At 46.6% G+C, this 25,344-nt stretch overlaps 2 protein-coding genes across 4 annotated transcripts in view; one reads left to right on the plus strand and one right to left on the minus strand.

Annotated features, from left to right (window-relative positions):
• CCDC38 (coiled-coil domain containing 38) overlaps positions 1-18,206 on the plus strand; it is a 77,072-nt gene extending 58,866 nt beyond the window's left edge. For 2 of the 3 annotated variants that reach the window (XM_075600388.1, XM_075600386.1), the window contains exons 12-15: positions 1,091-1,226; positions 5,283-5,485; positions 6,538-6,631; positions 17,234-18,206. In XM_075600388.1, coding sequence (XP_075456503.1) covers positions 1,091-1,226; positions 5,283-5,485; positions 6,538-6,631; positions 17,234-17,347 — 547 coding nt within the window. In that variant the 3' untranslated portion in view covers positions 17,348-18,206. Of the gene's footprint in view, positions 1-1,090; positions 1,227-5,282; positions 5,486-6,537; positions 6,632-16,161; positions 16,254-17,233 lie in introns of all 3 variants that reach the window. The other variant, XM_075600387.1, reaches the window with a different exon arrangement.
• On the minus strand, positions 17,517-25,120 carry SNRPF (small nuclear ribonucleoprotein polypeptide F). The gene is made up of 4 exons (XM_075600390.1): positions 24,969-25,120; positions 21,830-21,955; positions 18,175-18,239; positions 17,517-17,731 (listed from the first exon to the last, which is right to left on the minus strand). Exons 1-4 carry the CDS (start codon positions 24,969-24,971, stop codon positions 17,665-17,667), a joined length of 261 nt encoding a protein of 86 aa, XP_075456505.1. The 5' UTR covers positions 24,972-25,120; the 3' UTR covers positions 17,517-17,664.
• Between the last annotated feature and the right edge of the window lie 224 nt (positions 25,121-25,344).

Consider the following 25,344-nt stretch of genomic DNA (forward strand, 5'->3'; position numbering starts at 1 on the left):
CATCTCCAGGATGCGGTCTCCCTTGCGGATCTCAGCCCGGTCGGCAGCTCCACCGGGCAGCACGGCGCTCACATGCTGCAGTGGTGCGTACAGCTCCCTGTTAATGCTCCGCAGCTGGCCGCCCACGCTGACCTGGCCCCTCTCGTTAAACCCGTACCCGGACTTAACGATGCGGACTACCCACGGGCCCTTCCCCAGGCCTGCCAGGACGAACCCCTGGCCCCGACCGCCCCCGTTCGGCTGACTGGAGTGAATCCCTTCCCTGTCCTCATCCGCCATCTTTACCACGGGAGGAGCAGCCAGGCGGGACGGGTCACGGGACCGGCGCGTCACCCGTCACAGGGGAAGCTGGGGGATGCAGTCCGGCGGCGGCTGTCAGTCAGTATGTGCGGTTCCAGGGGGGAGGCAGCCAATCAGAGACAGGTAATCAAAGGCAGGTAAACAGACACAATCAGAGGCAGCCAATCAGAGACACGCAATCAGCCAGCCAGAGACACACAATCAGGGGAGGTGAGCTGCGGGTGGGAGGGGGTGTTGGGGGGGGGGAGCCAGCGGGGAGATGAGCTGCGGGTGAGGGGGGTAGCCGGCTGGGAGGTGAGCTGGTGGGGGGGTGATGGGGGGTAGCCGGCGGTCCGGGCCACTGGGTGAAGAGGACAGTGGGCGGGTGGTTGTGCGTGTGTGTGGCAGTTGGGTGAGGCTGAGGGGGAAGGTGAGCTGCGGGTGAGGAGGAGAAGAGAGTGGCAGTTGGGTGACGTCATAGAGCCACACAGCCCAATGAGAGGCGTGCGGGGCGGGGCAGGGATACGGACCAATCTGATTGGCCAGAGGCTGAGTGACAGACCCACGGGCCAATCAGATTCACCACATCTAGCAACAATCACACAAAATTCAATTTTATATATATAGATTGCCGATATACATCTGAGAAGCTTGAAGAACTGTACATTTTAACTGTTTTGTTTGTATGAGGTTTGTGCAAGACAGTTACAAATTCATAGGCTAAAACCGGCATTATTCTTCTCTAGAGGTTACTAAAGTACTAGTCTACTGTAGCAGGTTTGTCATCTAATGTCTTGTATGACTTTTGCAGGAACCTTAAAACAAATGTCCTCATAGAACACAGAGATATGCTTACAGCTGCCTGCATCGAGGAAGAGGCAAAAGCTGCCGACCTAGAGCTAAAAGCCAAGATGTTTTTCTTTGGAGAGTTTAAATCAGATTCCCAGGTAAGCCCCCGCTGCAGTTACTTTTATGTGCAGGATAGTATGCGTTGGGGGACTCTGTTGAGAGGGAATATCCTAGGATTCATTTGGGAAAACAACCAGCAAGTCTGTTGGGTGTCCATAACTCAAATCCATTTTGTTTATGGTGATCAATTAAAACAAGTTGTGTGTGCTGAGCACACACATTGTAAGTGTGCCTCTGCGCATGCGCCGGCGCCGTTACTGTTCTCTGCGCCTGCACACACGAATGTGGCAGTTTATTCGAATGTGCACATATGCAAGTGGAGATAGCATCCTCTGCATTCATATGAGGCGATGGATGTCTCTGCACATAACAACATGACGAGGCCACTTTTGCACATGTGCACTCTGCAAGGGACTATTGTGCGCATGCGTACTCGTAAACTTCTGTTTCTGTGCATGTGCACTCATAAAGGACGGTTCTGAGCATGCGCTGGCTGTAATTATTTTCGGCCATATGCAGTAGATTTGTCCCATCAAAATTCACTAGGTGCCTCCAAAGAAGACTTACAACATGAACTTCCCAGTTCTCAAATGCTTAAACTAAATGTATATATATATATATATATATATATATATATATATATATATATATATATATATATATTAAAGAACTGCTACATGCCCCTCCCTGGAGCTAAATGAGGTCAACAATTGAAAAGAAGCTAAACAATGAGGATGCAAGTTTTCTGACAGTAGTCCTCCCTTACAGACAGGCTATCATCAAACCAATTTCAGAATATATTAGGAGCCTGCACATGCAAATAAAATAAAAGGGTGTCTGTGCCGAGCTCGCACATTTTAAGTAAAACTTCTTTGTCTTTTGTCACTGTTTTGTCACATAAATTGTATTTGTAATGGTGATGTTTTTAATTAAAAATCAAAACACAATTTCAGTGCCAAAACGCAAAGAAGTTTGATTTAGAAAACTAACTGTGAATTCCTCGAGTGTGTGTGTGTGTGTAAACTCCTCGAGATTGTGTGTGTCAGTATGTGTGTGTCTCCCTGTGTGTGCGTGTCGCAGTGGGGTGGAGCTGCTTAGAGGGGCTTGCTGCTTGTCCTGCGCATGCGTGCAGCGCCTGGCTGCCTGCCTCTGTACATGTGTTTGTGCCTCTGCGCTTGTGCGAGATCTCACTGATTCTTCTGCGCATGTGCAAAAAGGCACGTGGAAGTGGCACCGGCTGCTTCTGCGTATGTGCAAGAAGCGCCGGCCGCTTCTGCGCATGTGCGAGCGGCACCGGATACTTCTACGCATGCGCCGCATGCACGAGCGACAGCCGCTACTGCGCAATGTGCACATGCGCTCGCCAACGGCCTCCTTCTGCACATGCGCTCGCAAAGGGCCTCCTTCTGCCCGCACTGACATCTCTTCCATTACCAACTTCCATCACTATGATGGCGATTTGTGCAGGCAAAATTTTTGTAGGTGCCGGCAAAGAAGTTTAACTTCAAAAGGGTTTAGGGCAAGTGCAGTGCATTAGGATGGGATTTGAGGTCACTCCCAGCTGGAGGTAGGACACAGTTCAGCTGATGTAAAAGTGCTGCACAATGGTGCTCCTTCTCTCCTAGTTGTCTGTGCCCTACCAGCTAAGACGTGGACTTATTTTTACATATTTGAAGTGAAACTTCTTTAGTGGCACCTATTCTGATGGGGTAAAACGGGAGAGATGGGGGACAAATGTGAAACGGAAGTGACGTCACGGCTCCCCCCCTCTGCATCTACTGTGACATGCGGCGGCGGCGATAGCCGCCAGCGCCGCTCCTAACAGCCGCTGCTCCCCCACACATACCCGCTGTGACATGCTGCCCACACACCTGCTGTGACATGCGGCGGCGGCGATAGCCGCCGGCGCCGCTCCTAACGGCCACTGCCATGGGTATAGCAAGATGGCTGCCGCAGAGCTTCCGGTGCTGCGGGTGTAATAAGATGGCGGAAGCCCCGCAAGTACTCTGGCTGAGAGAGGAGGAGGAGCCGCTGCTCAGCCTCTCTCCTCCCTCTTCCCTACCTCCGCTTCCCTGTGTCCCGCTGACTAAAGGGTGCCGCTCTCCTCACACGGCCGGCCGCTGCGCCGCTCCTAACGGCCGCCGGTCCCAGCTGCCATGCCGCGCATGCGCAGTTGTGATGGTGCCGCTGACGGACGCCACACATGCGCAGAAGCGGCAGGCAGCGGCGCCATTCCCCCCAAACGTGCACTGCCATGCCGCGCATGCGCTGTTCCCCGCGCCCGCTGACATGCCGCGCATGCGGTAGTCATGGTGACGCTCACGGACGCCACATGCCTGCCTCCTGCTGCTAGCTCATCTCCGGGCCGGTCACCGACCCCCTGCCCGGCGGGATGTCTGTCGGACATGGAGACCCGCGCCCTGCTGGATATCTGGGGGGAGGCGGACGTGCAGGGATCCTGCCCGACCTGAGTCCCGGGATCCTGCTTCTCCCCCTGGACCCCCGTGCAGGGGAGGTGAGCAGGCGGAGGAGACCTAGGAGCTGAGGGGGGCATGCGCAGATGTGACCGCCGGGTACCACAGGCCAGGAGAGGGCGGCGGCAGCAGCAGCTGCGAGGAGCCATGCGCGCCCCCGTTAGGTGAGGGAGACCCCCAATAATGTCCTGCTTTGGTAACGGGAGGAGGGGGTAACGGGACCACGTGTCGCCGGGGGGGCTACGAGTCCGCAGCTCCATGTCCGCAGCTAAGCCGGGGGTAGTGGGAGTCGGGAGGAGGGGGGTAACGGGACCACCGTGTCGCCGGGGGGGGGGGGCTGGGAGTCTGCAGCTCCGTGTCCGCAGCTCCGCCTGGGGGAGGGGTGGGGGGCACAACACAGAGAGACATTCACACAACACAGAGAGAGAGAGACACACACTGACTGACACACACACACACACACACACACACACTGACTGACACACTCACACACTGACTCACACTCACACACTGACTCACACTCACACACTGACTCACACTCACACACTGACTGGCACACGCACACGCGCACACACACACTGACTGACACACGCGCACACACACACTGACTGACACACGCGCACACACACTGACACATGCGCACACACGCTGACTGACACACGCACACACACGCTGACTGACACACGCGCACACACGCTGACTGACACACGCGCACACACGCTGACTGAAACACGCGCACACACTGACTGAAACACGCGCACACACGCTGACTGAAACACGCGCACACACGCTGACTGACACGCGCACACACGCTGACTGACACACACACTGACTGACACACACGCACGCTGACCGACACAGAGAGACATTCACACAACACAGAGAGACATACACTGACACACACACACACACACACACACACACACACACACACACACACACACACACACGCACACACTGACTGACACACACGCACACACTGACTGACACACACGCACACACTGACTGACACACATGCACACACTGACTGACACACACGCACATACATACTCACTGATTGACATACACTGACTGACACGTGTGCCGAGCACGCGCGTTATAAGTCAATTTCTGCGACAAAAGTCAAAGAAGTTTCACTTACTATGCGCATGCACAGCACACACAGCTTTTTTTTTTTATTTATTCGGGTGCTATTGTGCCACCTGAGGTGACCTCCAGTGGGTCACTAAATGTAAGGCTGTGTTGGGCGCCCTATCTCCCTCCACCCAAACTCCAGGATCCCCATAAACGCTGTGTTGCCATTGATGCATTATGGTACAGACATGTTTATCAGAGCACAGTGGAAGGCCAGGAGACTGCAGGTACAATAGGGGTCTGTGTTCTAGCAGTGTTTCCATGCATTTGAGGAGGATCTCCACAAGCAAAATATATACATAGAAAAAACAATGTCACAGAAAATCCCCCAAAAGAAAGAAAAATAAGGAGCCAACACGACAAATATCCCAACCTAAAGGATGATCATTTATATAGGGACAACGCAAATATTAAAGTTAGCTTTAGCTTCATACTACAGTACTATTAAGAAGTTTGTTTACATGGAATCTGATCTTTTAATACCAGGACACGATGCTCTCTACGTTGAACAAAAAGATTGCTGAAGTGTACAAAACGTGTATCGGGGAACTACAAGCCTCTGGGAGCACATTACAAATGTTGGCCAGCATTGAGAGCCGTTTTGAAGAGCTGCATGATAAATTAGAGTCCACTCCGAGGGACATCGTAGAGGTCGCCAAAAAGGCAAAACAGAAGGAGCTGAGAGCGAGGTAACCATTTTTCAGATGTGTTTGTAAGTTGATTTTTGAAAAGTTTTTCATAATACAAATGTGAAGTGTTCTGCAGGACCTATACCGTTCTTAGAAGACATTCTTCACAAAGATTAAGACAATGTCAAACTTTTCAATACCATACAATCTGCAGTATCAAAAAGGGCAGAAGGAAGTTTTTATGCATGTTAAAAGTGATACACATTACAATAATTAGGCAAGATGCATAGTGTTGCTGCATTTTCCTCATGCACTTTACATCATTTCTTTTTTGAGTAAAAACACGCCTCCACTTAAAGGGGCACCGCAATACTTTATAAATAAACAAATTAAAATGATATAGAATTGTTTTGTTAGACAAGAAAAGCCGGAAGGAAGAGGCAAGTCTTACACCGAGCCCGAAACTGTGGTAAAGTAGATATACTTTAATTGTAAAGTAGTTGAGGCAAATTGTTTAGAGACTTTAGACCAAATTGTGTCTTAAGCCCTTCCATGCCACGGGCTTTTTAACTGCACACAAGCCAAAAAAAGAGAGTGCTTTATTCAGATTTAGATCCTACCACACCACAGTATAAAAAAAATAAACTTTGATTCATTATTTTACTAAAGCTGGTCTTATAAAGCAGGCCAAACAATTTTTAGGATGCATTAGCAAATTAAATATTAAAACCAAGTTTGAAATTTAAAAAAACGAAAACAAAAAAAAAAAACAGAATAATATGGGTGGCTACTCTAACTATTTTGGGGGAGATTCACTATCAGAACTTGACCTTGCCGGGTGGCATTAAAATAAATGGCAGTAGTTCAGGATCAAGCTCAAATTCCCCTTCTTGGATATTAGTGAATCTCAGCCTTTGTCTTGAAATAATCCCACTGGATCCTGATTTACTGGAAACCACAAAAGTTACTGTGACATACTGTGTCACTATTGCTTTGTAGATGTGAATTGTGTGTATCCTTACTTTAATATTTACAATGTCTAGTTCCGGCATACTTCCGGCTCAGTGCTAGGCTTATAGGATAGTAGATGATGCGTGTTTTCAATATTGCAGATTACGCGAAGATAAACGTAAACATCAAATGTTAAATCAGGAAGAACGTCTACGTCGTGCCTTGGAGAGAGCAACGGCAGAACCCAAAAAAACAGTATGTGCTAACGTGATAGAAATGTTAAATTTCCCTAGAATATTTCACAGAATACAAGCACACTGCTTTCCTGTACGACAGACTGACCGGACCATTTATTTTGATTGATGAGGGCATAGTGAGATAGTAGTTTACCCAATGACACAAGCTGTGAAACCAGCAAAACACAAATACGGATGATTTCACTAATCTCAATCATTTAATTTATTACATTTTTTAAACTAATATATATATATAATTATACATGTATACAGTATATAACAAACCAGCGCTCAGATAAAGAATAGTGATAATAAACTAAAATTAATGTATAGATAAAAAAGTGGTAGACTATAATAAAAAAATATATATGGGAAATCGCATGAAACTACAGAAAAATGCTGCTCTAAGTGTGGATTAACCTAATCCATAATAATGTGTACAAAGGAAGAAATAGAGCGCCAGTGTCAGTAGTAGGTACAAAAATTTAACAATTTTATTTAAAAAAAAAAAAAAAAAAAAAAAGGGGGCAGGCAAGATCCCTGAATCAATGATAGAATATGGAGATTAAAAAAACTATTGTTAGAAACAATGTATAAAGAACACATTTAGCCAATCATAAGCTGTGATTCCAGTGAGGATGATTGATCATATATGAGGCACACAGTAACGTGAGGGCTGCTGCAATATTGCAGATGTGGCAGATGAAAGTTCCAAATGTATCCATAGTCTAGAGGGACTGAGGATTAAAGTGAGATATGAGGTGTCCAGTAACGCTGGAGGGGTTAATACACATAGGTATAGGGCTCAAAAGAATCTCACCATTCCCATATGTGTAGATAGTTCAGTGTAGATTTTTGGACGCAAAAGCCGTCAGCTAAGCCTCAAACTGTTTAAGAAAAAAGTGTTATATAATGGCGCTTAAATCTATTATATTAATCTTCAGTAAGAAAACATCAAGTGATAATGGTGCATAAAATGGTGCACATGTGTATTTATAATAAAATATAGTGAATTAAGTGATTATAATTGGAAAATCAAATACAAACAAATCAGTAAATTGCAGCTTCAACCCTTGGTGTAGATTTGCTTTCCTCAATCCAAAGGGGGGAGAGAGGGTGAGAGAGGGGGGGAAAGGGTATAAACACAAGCAAATAGTGTAAATATGTTTTTTTCAAGTATCAATCTTCAATAGAACCTTAGTGAAAAGTCCAAAGAAATGTGTACTCACAAATTTCTTAGTATAGACGTGTGCATAAAGGTATCTTTGCCTTCTAGCATCAAGCTTGTCTGCATATACATATACAGGAACCTTAGTGGAGTGAAGCAGAAAAACGGGACATAGCGCAGACTGAAGAAAAATCAATGGTAGAATACTCACATTGTGCAAGATAAAATCAAGCATTTGAATTGTAGAACCAACGCCGACAGCATTCAGCTCCCGTGCTCTGTATGGCGTGCGTCTTCCGTCCTCATGTTTCTGGATGGAAACCCAGAATGGAGGCGGAGTGGTAGACAGGCAGGTAACACTGCGTGTATTTTCCTACTTCGTCACTGGTCAGCCTCACGTCTCTGGGTGGAATTCCCGGATGGTACTGGAGGCGGAGTGGTAGGCAGGCTGGTAATGCTGTGTATCCTGCTAACTGGTCAGTCTAAGCGTTTCACCTTGTCAAAGGTTTCATCAGGAGACTTTGACTTTTCACTAAGGTTCTATTGAAGAAATTGCAGTATTAATGGGGCCCTGAATTTTTTTGTGCCCGGGGGCCTGCGAATGTCTAGCTACGCCACTGATAGTACTGCCAACAGTAATCAAGAAGGGGCAGTAGGGCCAGGCTTGTGAGGAAGTATGAGGCGCTCAATCTTTGACATGTTAAGTTTGAGTGGGTGGAGGGACATTCAGAGACATACACCTGCTGTAAAGTCTAGGGTTGAAAGGTAAATGTGTCTCATCAGCATAGAGGTGATATTTGAACCCAAGAGATGTGATAAGGTCACCTAGAGCAGCGTTTCCCAACTCCAGTCCTCAGGGAACCCCAACAGGTCAAGTCATAAGGATATCCCTGCTCCAGCACAGGTAGGTCAACACACCTGATCTCACCCACGGCTCCCTGACATCTCTTCCCCTGCAAATGGTGTTAACCTTTTCATTTAACACTGACTAACCTTAAAACTTGCCCCACAGAGGCGCATGCGCGACGGCACAGAGTATGGACGTGTAGGTTTACTGCTCCGTGCCCCGCTCGAGAAATAAACAATAAAAAAACCACAGAAGCGAGTAAAAAACATCATACACAGCACAGATAGAACGCACAATAACCCAGGATGTCCAAACGAGGAGTGCGAGTTACAAGAAAGAAAGGGCTGCCAGAATATTTCGGCAGAGCTCGGCCGGGCAGAGCGGAGCCAGAAATGGCGCCGATTTCAAACGCGGGCTCAGAGTCGGAGCCAGACGGAGAAGGGGAAGAAATCAGCAGTCAGGCCCTGATTCCGGTTCGGCAGTGCGATTTCATGCGGCTCTATAACGATCTACGATCCATGTTACAGGCTGAGATGAGGGATCTTAAAAAAGAGGTAACAGGCCCGGGAGAAAGGACGGGGGTCCTCGAGACTAAGGTGGATCAATCCATTAAAGCCATCAAAAGACAAGATAAAAAGTCTGGGGATTTACAGGCACAAATCAATGATATCTGGGACAGACAGGAGGAGGCGGAGAACCGCGATAGGAGAAACAACCTGCGGGTCAGAGGAGTGCCAGAGACGGTCCTGGACTGTGATGAATACATCACGCGGTGGATGGAATCGATACTGCCGGAGACGCAGCAAAGCCTGCTGGATATGGATCGCTGCCACAGGGCACTAAGGGCCAAACCGCTGCAGAATGAGCAGCCAAGGGACATAGTGATCAGGCTGCACCACTATCGAACGAAGGAGGCAGTGCTCCAGAAAACGAGACCACTACCAGCAGTGGAGTTTGAAGGGGCCCGTTTGCTAATATTCCAGGATCTAGCCCCGGCCACACTGGCCAGACGGAAGAACTTGGGCCCAATAACCAAAACACAGAGACAATGGTGTGCGGTACCGGTGGACCTTCCCCTTTGGTCTGTCGGTAACACGGGGCGGCAAGACCATGATCATGAGGGAGCCGGAGGAAGGCCCTGTCTTCATGCACAAGTTAGGGCTAGGGGAGGTCACCGCACACCCGAGCCCCAGTGAACCAACCCTGGACCCAATATGGTCGCAAAGCCCCAAATCTCCACGAGCGAGAAGAGACAATTAAAGACTAAATAAACAAAACATAAAGCAAGTTAAATATTTACTCTGTTTTCAAGTTTCATGAATGACCCCAGCAGCTATAGACGTTGTGCTACATTTCAGCCAGTTTTAAGTTGATAATCACACGCCACCAAAGACCCACTAACTGCGACCTGCAAAGGAAATAAAGGTACCTGAAATCGCTGGCCCTCAACCCCAAGGTGGAGAAAGCGTGGTCCGAAAAGATGGCGGTGGTAGATGGAGGCATCTCGGGATCCACGGTGAATCGCAGGAGCAGGAAGGTAAAGGACGGCGGGAACCTGGAAAGAGCGCGAACACCGCCATCTGGCTGAGAAACGAGATCCAAAATGGCGGCGGAGCGGAAGGACGTCACCACCCTGAGCCGGAAGATCGGACGCCATCTTGAAGGTGGCAGTCACGGACGTACAAGGCGGGCACGGATGACGTCAGACGGAGAGAGGCGAGGAAGAGAAGGACCCCAGAGGTGGCCGAAGCTTGCCGGACCGGCTTTTAAACATTAGAAACAAGGAGGAGGCGGGCGGGGAAGCGAAGCGGAGGTAAGAGGAAGTGACGGGACATAGAAGGGGACTATTAATAGTAGAAAGGAGAGGGGAGAAGGCACTCCACAATAGAAAAGACAGTGGAAGATAGTTATGAAGGTCAGAGTAGGTTAGACAGAAAGGGGGATGAAGGAGGAGGTAGGTAAGAACAGGGATAACGAGGAAGGGGAGTAAGGAAGTAAGAGTTAGAGAAGGGACGAAGAGGGGCGGTGGAAGATAAGAGGAGGGGGAAGTTAAAACAAGGTGACAGCAGGTGTGTAGAAGGGTCAAGTAGGTAGATAGAAGGGCAGCGCAGGTGACGAGGGTAGGGGTAGGTAACATTGGAGGGGAAGAGGCTGGAAGAGTCAGAGGGACAAAGGGGAGCTGGAAGGAAAGAATGGTAGAAGGGAAGTTAGACAAAGCGTAGAAAGCCAGAAGGAACACGGATCACAGCAGTGAGCACCAAAGTGGTAGGGACCAGGTGAAAAGAGGAAGGTGCAGGACGAGGGAGCAACGGTGGCGAGTGAAGGGTGTTGGGAGGGGGTCATTAAGTTTAAAGGTGGTTTTAGTTTAAAGTTTAAGTTGTAGAGCTGGGCGGGAGTGGGGGGAGGTCCTACTCTTAAGTCCGTTTGGGCCGCATGTTAGGAGTGGGGAGGGAAGCTCTTCGCTGGCCTAACGAAGTCATTTGAGCCAGAGAGGTCTACACACACTCCAGGATGTCAGATCTAGCCCCGCAGACCGGGCTGGAGCTCAAAGGCAACAGACTCGGAGCCGGAGGAGGAAAGAAGAGGCGCCGAGAAATGTTATTTTTTTGTGACATGTGGTCTTGTGTTTATGTTCCCCCAGGTTCCCCCATTTGTGTGTTCCCCATTCATTGTTTCCTCAGGGGAACGGGTCAGGTGGAGTGAAGAAAGAGGAAGCGGAGCGGATCAGTGCAGGCAAGTCCAGTAAGATTACGACAGATCAAAAGGCTGAAGATCACAAATGAGTAAGGAAATAGTCTTAATTTCACATAACGTGAAAGGGTTCAATAGCCCAGCTAAAAGAAGGATTGCATTTAGGGACTATAAGCGGAAGGGGCAGAAATTCTGTTTGTGCAAGAGACGCATTTTTCAAGGTATAATAGGCCAAACTTTTTAGAGTAAAGATTTCAGGACGAGTTTCTTGTCCTCTGCACAAGTTAAAAAAAGAGGGGTAGCCATCTTAATTCATAACAGATTACCATTTATAGCTGATAGAACATACACGGACAGAGAGGGACGGTACATAATAGTAACCGGGACTATTCAAGCCCACCCCACCACTCTGACGACAGTATATGCTCCATGCGAATCCTCCAGGGACTTTTTTAATGTATATTTTTCCAAGTTACACAAAGTTGCGAAAGGCAATATCATACTGGCAGGAGACTTGAACCGAGCACTTAACATTGACCTGGACAGATGCTCTAACACTAACAAAGCCCACAGACAGGACGTACTATCCATATCGAAAGGGCTGAAACAGTGCCAACTCTTGGATATCTGGAGGGAACAACACCAGGGAGTGAGGGAATATACATTCTACTCCCACCCACACAACAGTTACAGCAGGATAGATTACTTCCTTGTGTCTAATAGATTGGTTCCTGGGGTCACTCGATCAGAGACACATGATATTTCATGGTCTGACCATGCATCTATAGAGCTGCGATGCACCTTAATTCCACTAGACAAACAGAGCGAATTGGAAACTAAATGAGATCCTATTAAAAATACCGGCTTTAGAAAAGGAGGTGACCACACACTCCACGCTGTGGGAGGCCCCTCAGGGGGATATTAATGAATCTGGCCGCCAAACGAAGAAGGGAAAGAGAAAAAAAGATAAGAGAGTTAGAACAACAATTAGCAGACCTATCAGCCAGCCATAAAGAGAGCAAGCAGGATCATATCCCGAAACAATTACTAGATACCAAAACAAAGCTCAATCTCCTGCTCTCCTCCCACGCAGAGAAGGAAATGACTTGGTCTAAGCGCAAATTTTATGAAAAAGCCAACAAGCCAGATACCCTACTTGCCAACAAGCTAAAAAATAAGCTTCCAAAGTCCCACATTCACGCAATACGAACCCAGAGTGGGGATCTGACATCCATTCATGGGAAAATAGTAGAAGAATTTAAAACTTACTATGAAACATTATATAATGGAGATAGTCACCCACAATCGAAAAACACAAGAGATGTTACAAACATTTCTGAAAGAGGCAAAACTACCCACACTGAGCAGGGATGAGAGAGAGGCGCTACAAGCTGACTTCACGTTAGAAGAGCTATCAGAGGTAATTAAAAACCTCAAACCAGCTAAGGCACCAGGGCCGGACGGCTTCTCGAACCTGTATTACAAAAAATATCTGAAATTATTAGCCCCTCACATGCTACGATTATTTAATGAGATTCTAGCAGGGGCCTCCTTCCCAACTCAAATGCTTCAGGCCTCAATTTCAGTGATCCACAAACCTGGAAAGGACCCGGCAGACTGTAAGAGCTACCGGCCTATATCTCTGATTAATTCCGACATTAAAATATACTCCAAACTCATAGCTAACAGAGTGGGTAGCGTCCTTCCCGGGTTGATTCATACGGATCAAGTAGGGTTTATCGGGGGTAGGCAAGCGGCAGACAACACCAGGAGGATAATCGATTTAATTGATCTGGCCAAGCAGAAAAACATTCACTCCATGGTGTTAAGTCTGGATGCAGAGAAAGCCTTCGATAGAATAGACTGGTCCTACCTAACAGCAACGCTTGGCACTATACGATGGCCCAACGGCACGGGTGAGACATCAGGGATACCCCTCCGAGCAATTTAACATTAAAAGCGGAACAAGACAGGGGTGCCCGCTGTCCCCGCGGTTGTTTGCCCTTTGTATTGAGCCCCTAGCAGCCCACATCAGACATAGTCCAGATATTGCAGGAATTTCGACTGGTGATCAAACACACAAAATAGCCTTGTACGCTGACGACGTCATTTTGACGCTGTCAAAACCTCTCACATCCCTGCTCAATGCATTTGGTATATTAAGTAAATTCAACCAAATTTCTGGCTTTAAAATCAATCAGGCTAAATCAGAAGCCCTCAACATGAATCTACCCAAAGAGGTGGAGAAATTGATAGAAATAAACTTTAATTTCAAATGGCAACCCTCCAATCAAATATTTAGGGGTATATATTACACGGGACTACAAAACGATATACAAAGCCAATTTTCCCAGGTTAATTAAGACGTTGAGAGAGGATCTCCGAACTTGGATGAAAGGTAGTATCTCATGGATTGGGAGGATTCATAGCGTGAAAATGAACCTCCTCCCGAGGATGTTATATCTTTTCCAGAGTCTACCTGTACCTATAGTAACAGCAGATATCCTCTCTCTACAGTCCCAAATTATGAAATTCATTTGGAATAAGAGAAACCCAAGAATTGCAAAGGGGATCTTAAAGAGACCCACCGTCAGAGGAGGACTAGCGGTACCTTGCTTGATAGCTTACTACAAAGCGGCCCAACTAAGTCAAATTACACAATGGCACATGGAGCCACAACTAAGGAGATGGGTAGAATTAGAGAAACACTGCTGTGCACCTATCGATATACAGAACGTGATCTGGATACCCAAGAGGGGAGTAATCAAGATGGACACGCCACTTCAGACCATAGTCAATTCACTAAAGGTATGGGAGGCCACTAAATTCGGATGCAATCTAACCTCCAAGGACTCACTTATGACACCTATTATTGGCAATCCAGACTTCGCTCCAGGGATGAATAGAAATAATTTGCTAGTGTGGGAACAGTCGGGTATTACACGGCTTAAAGATCTGGAGGGTAACAAATATATACAAACATTTGACCAAATTAAGGCCACAATGGCGATATCAAATAAGGAATTCTTTAGATACCTTCAGATCAGAGATTTCTATAACAAAACCCCAATTAGACCTGTAAGAACAAATTTTGAGCAGCTGTGTTTTAGGGGCACGGACACAAGGGGACTAACATCTAGGATGTACAGGGAAGTGATCTGTCCAGAGACCCCCAACGACCAACGACTCACGTACATTAGACAGTGGGAATCAGACTTAGACGAGACGTTATAGGACGAGGAATGGGACAAGATCATACAGGGAGCGCCGAAAAGTTCCATATGCACCACATTAAAGGAGAACGCATATAAAGTCCTTATGCGCTGGTATTACATCCCGTTAAAGTTGGCTAAATTTGTTAGGGGCTACTCCCCTCTCTGCCCAAAGCAGTGTGGGGAGGTGGCGGATTTGCAACACATGCTGTGGTCGTGCAACAGAGTGGCCCCGGTTTGGGAACAAATTCGAGATTGGCTACAGAGGATTCTTGGTTTGGAGATCCCCCTGGACCCGTGTGTGTTCCTGTTGGGCAGGCGGATCCAGGGTATATCAAATGTGTCGCATAAATTGATCGCGCATTTGGCAACAGCCACGAGATGCGAGATCGCAGCATTATGGAAGCAACAGGAAGTACCAATCATCCCCACAATTAGAAACAGGATTTGGCATGTCTGTCGGATGGAACAATTAACAAGTCTAGTTAATGACACCGGCGAAAATTTTCTAAAAGTCTGGACGCCATGGCTGGCACAGACAGATATCCCAGGGGTAAGTACCACAGCAATTTTCCAATGATAGCAGCAAATGCGTTCTCCTTTAAGGGCAGTAAGATACGACAATACGTAGCGACGGACAGGTAGGCAGACATCAGATGACAGTCCCGACCACACTCAGGGTAGAGATACGCAGGGCACAAGTAGAAACCCTCCGAGACAAAGTTGGAATAAGACACCACAAGAATCCAAGACGGATCCAGAAAGCCACAGCGATCGACATCTTACCTCGCACAAAGACTCCTCGTGTCCACCCCCCCCCTCCTCCTCCCCTTCCCCCCAGGCCCTTTGTCATGTATGTCTGGTGTGTCGCGTCTAATATGTTAGGTAATTCCCAATGTTCGTCACCTTGATTACGGTGTTCTTTGTTCTATTAAGAAAAGAAACGGTGTACTCTACAATGAGTTGTGATATATTGTATGCTTGAAAACACCAATAAAAAATTGAAGTTGAAAAAAAACAAAAAACTTGCCCCACAAATCAAGCATCCCAATAGCCTGCACTCATGGCTATTGTCCCAGTCACTTATACCACCCATTGTGGCCAAGCACTGCCATCTACAGCACTTATTCCCTCACCTGCTGTCTCTGTAAGTTTCCCCTCAAACCTCTTAGATCGTAAGCTCTTCAGGGCAGGGATTTCCTTTCCCATTGTCTGATTTTTGCTGCACTTATTGTATTTTTAAAATTCCATGTACTGTATTCTTTGTGAAGCGCTGAGTACACTTTTGGCGCTATATAAATAAAGACATACAATACATTTAGCAGCTCAGTCATTTTGACTGAGCCACCTGTGCTGGAGCAGGGATATCCTTAAGACCTGACCTGTTGGGGTTCCCTGAGGACTGGAGTTTGGAAACACTGACCAAGAGTGTGTAAAGAGAATAGAGAAGAGATCCCAGGACAGACCAACAGGTGTTCGCAAAGAAGACACTGAAAGTACGATGGGAGAGGTAAGAGGATAGAGCTGATAGATACCAAGAGTGTGGAAAATATGAAGAGCGTCGTCCCCCAGTATCAAAGGTGGCAGAGGTTGAGTAATATGAGCAGTGTAATGATCTTTGTCTTCGGCAGCATGAAGGTCATTTATTATTTTGGTCAGGGCTGTTTCAGTGGAATGAGCAGTTCAGAAACCAGATTTTTGAGGATCTAGGAGAGAATAAGTGGTAAGAAAATGGAGCAAATGAGTGAATACAAGACATTCATAGGCAAAAGGCAGGAGGGAGATAGGGTAATAATTAGAGAGACCGGTAGGGTATAACTATTGCATGCCTGGAGGGAAAGGTAGCAGAGTAGAGGGAGATGTTGAAATGTGAGTGTAGGGATTACAGTAGGAGCGAGAGGTTTGAGATGGGAGGGAATGGGGTCAAGAGGGCAGGTGGTAGAGGGAGAATAGATCAGCAGCAACATGTCCTCCTGTGTAACAGAGTTAAGGCAGGACAGGAAGTAGAGGTGTAGAGTACGAGTACATTGAGGTTATTTGGAGTTCGAGAAAAATGTAGTAATGGTAGATATTTTTCTTTTGCAACATTTTTCCATACTTCAAAAGTACTGAACAATTGACAGCAATGTTATAACAATTTAGAAAACTGCTACTTTATGTAAACTGAGGTGGTGATGAGCAGGAGTTCTGCTCAGTCAGATTTTTAAGGGACTCCAATGAACAACAATACATTGCTGAGCAGTTCATGAAAGGTTGAAATCCAATACCATGTTATTTTTGTTTTTCTCAGTACTTCCAAGAAATATACAATATAAATTGCTCAGGTGTTAAGATTACAGTAGTAGCTTAAATAAATGAAGCTCCAACTTGGAGTATTGTTGTAAGGTTGGGACAATATTGATAAAATTATGCAATTTTTCATAATATTCCAGGCATTTTAGGCCTGAATTTCAAATACCATTTGAACTCAACCTTACATTAAATAAATATAAAAATGATTGAAACAATGTTAAATATTTGAGGCAGGATTCCCAGTTGAGTGCTTACACCTACCAAAAAAAATTAAAAAAAATCAAATTAATAGCATTTCCAAATCACTACAGACCTTGAACCAATCAATATTTTTGCAAAGTAGGACTTTCAGAATTGCATGGTATTTTTACACCTGCAAAAAGTAACCAAGATCCTCTGCTTCTTTCTTAGGTGGGAAGGAAACTAATGCGGCGCTCTCAACCCCCAATCCCAAAACAGAAGAAAAGTGATATTAACAAACTGAGTGCAAAAAAGCAAGAAGACCACCAGTATTTCTTCACTTAAATGTTCTATTATCTGTCACTTAACCAGGCATTAGTGTGATGAGGCCCCTGAACATAATGCTGAAGTTACGTTCAAGATTCCTTTAATACAATGTCGCTTGCCAGCCCTTTCTTACATAAACCTCTGCATCTCATTGTATTCAATTCATTGAGGACATGGACACATCTGGTATTATTACAATGCAGTTTCTTTTATTGTTAACACACAAAAAGAGACAGGTAAAAGAAAGTTGTGTAAAAAAAATTGCCTTCAAAACAAATTAAAGTAGTTTCTTTTTCTGCAGAAATATACAAAATCAAAATGTGAAGAACGTGAATTTATTCTCTCATCTCTCCATCTTCTTCCTCCTCTTCTACGCCACGTATATATAACACATTGTTACACCTGCATCAAGAGAAAGTGTCAAGTAATGCAGCCAACTGAGAAGTTCAATGTTATTTTCAGTAATCCCGCCACCCACCTATTGCTTAGGAAACACAACATAAACCATTAGAATAGATTGATGTCCATAATTGTATTCAAATTAAAATAGACTTCTACTTTAAAAACGCACACGATTAAAAAATAAATTATACACATTTCTGCATATTTTAGGATTTATGATCTACAAGTCGTTAAGGATCAATTTGAATCAGCAAACCCATAGAAGTTGTAAATTGCCACCACAACATCCCCAATGTAAAAATGGAAATTGTAGTTGGTTTCAATATGAACAGTAACAGGCACTGAGACACAAACCAAAAATGTAGTATGAAAAGTACGTGAGTTTTGCTGCACTGTCTACTCACAGACAAGCTATTTGTATAAAATTAATTGAGCATGCTTACCTTATTAAAACTTCTCCAAGATGTCCAGACAAGGCACCATCTATGTATTCTTCAGTGTTTGCAAGCTTCGTTAAAAAAAAAAAAAGAACAAATTAGATTTTTGACATACAAAACATATTGCATACCAGGACTTCACATAAAAAAAAAAAAAAAAAACAACATTACAAACATCTAAGATAGGCAGATCTAATACTTTCAATTATATTGCTTTCCATTATGTGACTAATCAGCTGGAGAAAACTTGCAGATCAGGGTATCCCTGCAGAGCAATGCAACAGTTCAATAGCATTCATGGAGCACCCTAAATGGCCGAGTGTTAAAACGGAATCTTTTATCTCATACTGTCTTAGGCCCTGATACATCCAGCAGTGTTAAGGAAAACTGGAATTGTGATCTCCAAAAACTAGTACCTTTTTGGTCAACATGCAAAAATTGACTAATTTGTGGAGATCACACCTCCAGTTTTCTTTAACACTGTTTGATGTATCTGGGATAGTCTTTAACTCTCCCCGCCCCCTCCAACACACACAATTACAGTGTTTTTGCACATAAAAAAGTCCAGATAGCCATATGAACTGATTTACCAACGTAAAAAAGCTAGTTGATTGCTCGACGTCCATTCCCATATGCAACATTACACTTCAAAGGAGTTTTGAAAACATGAATCACTCAAAAATGTTATAGCATAAAGATAGGGGACCCAGCACGCAAAAGAAATAATGAAAAGAACCGAAATGTCAAGAAAAGATTTTACTGGAATATAGCCACAAAATTCTAGAGCATATAAAGTACAATGTACTGCGACTCAAAATAGTAGAAATGGCAAATGTGAGTTTACAAATATAATATGCATAATGTGAGGGAAAAATGGAATGGGAGAACAAATGATAAGGGAAGGAGGAGGAAGAGACGAGGGAAAAGGGGGAGGGAATAAGACAAAAATAAGGGGGGGGCAATGTTTCGGGGTGTAGTGCCTGTTTCCCAAGATCACAGCGACCAAAGGTACTTCCCATATGTCCTATAAGGAATATGTCTCCCAACAAATAAAATACACAATAGCAAATATAGCAACCTATAAGGCAGCGGTGCGCAAACTGGGGGGCGCGCCACCGGGGGGTGGGAGATTTTTGTAGGGGGGGGGGTGGGTCGCAGTGGCCCCGCGCTCTTCCTCACAGCATTTAAATTAAATGTTGGGGTATCGTGTGAGGCCTCTGCAACCTATTTCTTAGGCTACGCTTATAGTGCCGGCGACGGTCGCTGGAAAATCAAAGAGAGATGACTTCCAGCTATCGCGACCAATCCGTAGCTCCGCGCTTACTATAAGCGCATGTGACGGCGGCAATGCACTTGTTTTGCTGCGACGCCGGCACTATAAGCACAGCATTACCGAGATTCAGACGGCTGCTGACACGATGCCATGGCAAAAGCACATGGGGCAGCAGATGGGGTGGGCGCAGCTGCAAACGTTTGCGCGCCCCTGCTAAAAAAAAAAAAGGTAAAGTAGTGCTCCAGTAGTAGTAACACAAGGTGAGCCAAATATGTGTTCATATAACAAAAAGGATGACAGTGAAATATCAAGCCTAATAATTGGCAATGATATTAGGCTTGATATTGCACTGTCATCCTTTTTGCTATATGTACATAGATTTGGCTTACCTTATGTTACTACTACTGGAACACTGCTTTACCCAATAGGTTGCTATATTTGCTAATTGTGTATTTTATTTGTTGTGAGACATTGTCCTTATAGCACATAAGGGAAGTACCCTTGATCACTGTGATCTTGGGGAACGGGCACTACACCCCGAAACATTGCCCCCCTTTTGTATCTTGCTCCCTCCCCCTTTTCCTCCTCCTTCCCTTATCATTTGTTCTCCCATTCCATATTTCCCTCACATTATGCATATTATATTTGTAAACTCAATTTTGCCATTTCTACTATTTTGAGTCGCAGTACATTGTACTTTATATGCTCTGGAATTTTGTGGCTATATTCCAGTAAAATCTTGACATTTCGGTTCTTTTCATTATTTCTTTGAGCGCTGGGTCCCCTATCTTTGGCTATATATTGTCTCTTAGGAAGGTATAGGGTCCCTCCAGGTTCCCTTGCACAACAAAGTTGATCCAAGAGGGATCAGAAAGGTTCCCTCTATATTTAGCACACCATGCTGGGTGTCAGTAAACGGACGACAATAGTCCAACAGATAATTACTGTTATTTGGTCTATTGACCCAATGGAACCGGAAAGATAATAAAATAATAAAAAGTTTTATTAAATTCAAATATTGATTAAAAACACATATATACATTCATACATTAAAAATCCCCAAAGTGAAGTGGATATAGGAGCAGCCGTCAATGGTATGTATGACTCTCTACAATAGATTCTGACTGCTCTATATGGACATCTAAATATCTTGTGTCAAATGCTGTTCAGGTCAGCAGGTAATCAGTGGCATATGATGTTTAGTATCGCTGTGATGGATGTAAGGAAATACAGTGCATATATTGTACCAAAAGCAGATTGGATTTGCCCTTTTTCATAAACACATTCCTGTTTAGGAAAATATATTCTCACATGCTGACCTGAACAGCATTTGACACAAGATATTTAGATGTCCATATAGAGCAGCCAGAATCTATTATAGAGAGTCATACATACCATTGACGGCTGCTCCTATATCCACTTCACTATGGGGATTTTTAATGTATGAATGTATATATGTGTTTTTAATCAATATTTGAATTTAATAAAACTTTATTATTTTATGATCTTTCCGGTTCCATTGGGTCAATAGACAAAATAACAGTAATTATCTGTTGGACTATTGTCGTCCGTTTACTGACACCCAGCATGGAGTGCTAAATATAGGGGGAACCTTTCTGATCCCCCTTGGATCAACTCTGTTAATACAAGTTTATCTCTCCTCCAAGCACCTGCTTAAACTATATTTCAATTATTCTGTTTGGATTGACATGGTGTGAGCGGTCTCATCCCCTTTATATGTCCCTTGCACAACAGTCATAATTTATCTGGATTATACTCCTAGAGTGCAGTTTAATTAGTATACTTTCTGTATACTCAAATGTTAGTAACCAAACTCCTGTAGTGCCGTCTTGCTATTACAGCAATACTATCATTAAAAACACTGACACACACTGTACATAGCCACCATTGTACACATTTCCTTTGAGATCTGAATGCCTATAAGCAGGGCACTTAAACTGGCAACCAGCAGGCAAAAAGTGGCATGTCAAGTGCCATGATGTGACCTGTAGACGCTCTGGTCCTGCTAATTTCATACTAGTTGCTTATGGAGCCAAGTCATTTTTCACACTGAAACTTACTTGTAAGTTAGGGTAATGTCAATATTTATGGCACCCCTTAGAAATACTTACAATATGTTGAAATACAGTATTTTGTAAGTCTTTAAAATCTATCTAAAAATAAATTGCAATAAGTTTGTTGCTATTCCACTCTAAAACTAAAAGGTTTATTATCTGGCCCCTTTGCAGAAATAGTTGAGGAGCCCTGGCCTACAGGTATGCTGAAAAGGTGCTTTGCTTCACAGGAAAACAAGCACACCTGTACGGTATGCCCCCCGCAGCCAACAATATATTCAGATACCTGCAATCACACCTGTGTATTGCTTACCTGCATGTTCATATATCCATCCACAGAAACCAGGTAGCCCTTGTACTCCATACCCCACTTCAGCTTTACCATCACTGGTTTACCCGTGAGGCCATTGAGAAAGGGTTTGGGGTTCAATGGTAAACTCTGCAAATCAAGAGACATTTCAAGTGTTATGGGGCAATATGCACTTCAAATTAAACCAACTTCAAAACACATATGATGGACAAATAATTGCAAGACAAACAAGGTCTTACCCGGGCCAGTAAAGTGTGACAAGAGATGCACCGGGAGAGAAATTCTATATTTGGTGCACACCACTATTTCATAGAGTATGTACACAAATACTCTACAAAATAATGGCGTGCACCAAATATAGGATTTCTCTCGCGGACACACCTTTACTGTTCTCAGTTACCTCCTAGGTAGCGCCCAATTCCACAAACAAAATAACTTATTCAGGTTGAGCGGGGTCTCTATTTGTCTTAACCGTGCCAGACACGGAAACAAGCAGTTTGACGGCCTGCAGTAGACATGCTGGCCCATATTTAGTATGCGGTCTTATACCATAAGGTCGTGCTTATTTATTTATTTATAAAAATGTTTTACCAGGAAGTAATACATTGAGAGATACCTCTCGTTTTCAAGTATGTCCTGGGCACAGTGCCGGTGACGCAAATTCGCCCAAAAACAAAAGCGTTGCTGCCGCCGCGTGCGCTTATAGTGCACGCGACGGCGACAAGCGACACCGAGAAAACCCGCCGCCGGCAAAATTTGATTTTTCAGGTGCCGTTGCGTCACGTGACGGCCCTTGAACAAATCAAATTGCGGGAATCCCGCGATGCAGCCGACCGGCGAAACATAACTTTTGCCGGTGGCGACGGGTGACGTCACCCATCGTTTCGCCGTCACTATAGGCAAAGCCTAAGGCCCCGCTTCCTCAGACCACGCGCCCGCACTGCAGACAGGCGGCGCGTGGAGAGGCACTTGGGGCTTTATCCGGTCCATTTTTGCGAGCGGGGGGATGTGGCCAAAACGGGTGGGGGGGGCACGGCCATGACGTGGGGGGGCACGGCCATGACGTGGGGGGGCAGGACAGCCCCTCAAATCCTCAGCCCCTCACACACAGACACGCACTGAGTCACACACATACACACAGACAAGCACTCACAAATACACACGGGGGGGGTGTGAATCGGAGCCCGGGGGATCGGAGCAGGGGGGGAATCGGAAGGGGACTCCCCCCCCCCAAGAGGAGAGAGTCTGTGGGAGGGAGCAGGGGGGACTTCCTTGGTGCTGCAGAGTTTATTTAAAATCGCTGCTTTCCCTCCACACTCCTCCCCGCTCCCCGCCTCATTGGCTCACAGCCACACCACGTAACGAGTCGCCGCACGAGCGTACCCCACCAGCAGGGGAATCCTCCCGAGCCGGTCCCAGTCCCCCCTCGCTGCACAGCTCACTACACGCTGTGACGCGTCAGCCGCCAGGGGATACAAGAGAATTGTAATCCCAAGCGGCGACGCGTCACGTGGTGTGGCTGTGAGCCAATGAGGAGGAGAGGCTTCGGGGAGCGGGGAGGAGAGTGCGGGGGGAAAGCAGCGATTTTAAATAAACTGCAGCACCTAGGAAGTCCCCCCTGCTCCCTCCCACAGACTCTCTCCTCTTGGGGGGGGGGAGCCCTCTTCCGATTCCCCCCCCACCCACCGTGTGTATTTGTGAGTGTGTGAGTGCCTGTCAGTGTGTGTGGAGTTGAGGGGCTCAGCGACAGTGGTTGAGGGGCTGACGGGCGGTCCCGCCTCCGTCATGACCGCGCCCCCCACATCATGGCCGCGCCCCCCACCTGTCATGGCCACGCCCCCCCCCTCGCAAAAATGGTCCCTTTGGAAAAAGTCCCAAGTGCCTCTCCACACGCCGCCTATCTGCAGTTCGGGCGCGTGGTCTTAGGCAGCGGGGCCTTAGCCTTACAATTCTCTTGAATCCCCTGGCGGCTGACGCATCACAGCGTGTAGTGCAGCGAGGGGGGCCTGGGACCGGCTCGGGAGGATTCCCCTGCTGGTGGGGAACGCTCGTGCGACCGCTCGCGCTGCCGGGCGCAGCGGGTCCCAGCCTTAAGGCCCCGGTCTCTCCGCTGTAACGCGCGCCCGCGCTTTTGGCGGCGCGTTCATGCGATTCCCCGGTCTGCAGCTCACTGCAGGAGGAGAGACCGGGGGGGCGTGGCGGAGGAGTGACGGGGGCGTGGCGGAGGAGTGACGGGGGCGCGGCCATGACGTCACCCGACAGGTTCGCCCTCATTGGCTTAACTGCCGGGGGGCGTGCCTAATCGCTCGACGCGAGTCCTGCTCTCAATTCTATTGAGAACAGGAGTAGCTCTCGCGCGAGTTCTGCGGGGGCCCCCCCCCCTCGCAGCAGGCCCGCCGCCATTGCGGGGAGGGCTCTCGTGCGCGCGGCGGACGCTGTAGTAGGCAGCGGGGGCAAGGCCTCAGACTACTTCTTGCAGCGCTGGGAGACACCTGGCAGCTTATTTACACGAATGAGCGTCTTCCAGAGCTGCAAAGAATCTTATGGCATAAGACTGCTTAGTACAATTGTACATTTATCCCCCACAACACTATGCTCATGTCAATGGCCCAGTTTGAAAAGTCAAGTGCTGCACAGATAACAGACTCATCATTTATGATTATGGTAACAGGAGCAGGTATTAATCTCCATGCTGAGCAGTGTCCCTGCTGCTGCCGCATTACTGCAGCGCGAGTTAGCTGCCTGCCATATCCTTGTGTAGAAGAGACTCCTGAACTAGAGACAGGGACCTGAGCCCGGACACAAAGCCGGGATCCGCTTAGGGAGTTACTTCTCACATACTGCTCCTAACCCGAAGGGGCTCAGCAGGCACCTCAATGTGAAAGACAAGACAACGCCATATACATATGTAAAAAAAACCGAGTATATATGTATAGTAATATTCCCTGGCCCCCAATACAAGGTCACATATAAATGGGCACATCACTGGTGATTATCCCGGGGAGCACCTCGTGGTCTCCTTTCCCGGTGATTATCACCTCGTGGTCTCCCCCCCCTCCCTTAGGATCAGCGATACAGGTTCCCCCTCCCACACATTGGCACAAGCTCTCTCACACATACACCGGTACACGCCTCCCCTTACCATGGTGATATTGCCGCTGTTGATCCCTGGATCAACTGCGCACAAAGAAAAAAAAATTCCTCCCCGGAGCGTCCGTTGAACACACCGCCGGAGCCGAGCGGGAAATGGCTGCCGGGGGGAGGGGCTTGAGCGCCTGCCAACCGCGAGAGACGTCCGCTGATTGGACGAGGAAGGAACGGACGATAGAGAGGAGAGGGGTGGGAAGAGCGCCGAAGGACTGAGGTAGAGAAGCACAGAGCTGAGTAGCGACTGCTGGTGCTGGGAGTAGGTGATGCACTATATAGGTGTCTCGGTGCTGGGCCGGCCTGTGTAATGTAGCGCAGCTGGAGTGAGGCCCAGGGTTGTGCAAAATCAGATAAAATAGAGGGCGCAAGCA

The sequence above is a fragment of the Ascaphus truei genome, chromosome 5, assembly GCF_040206685.1.
Source record: "Ascaphus truei isolate aAscTru1 chromosome 5, aAscTru1.hap1, whole genome shotgun sequence".
In the NCBI taxonomy this organism is placed as follows: Eukaryota; Metazoa; Chordata; class Amphibia; order Anura; family Ascaphidae; genus Ascaphus; species Ascaphus truei.

What these genes read in the sequence shown, in the direction of transcription:
- SNRPF (XM_075600390.1), bottom strand. An exon ending in ATGGATATATGAACATGCAG is followed by an intron (nt 18,240 to 21,829) that starts GTAAGCAATACA and finishes TTTTTAACGAAG; the next exon opens with CTTGCAAACACTGAAGAATA. An exon ending in CTTGGAGAAGTTTTAATAAG is followed by an intron (nt 17,732 to 18,174) that starts GTAAGCATGCTC and finishes CTCTTGATGCAG; the next exon opens with GTGTAACAATGTGTTATATA.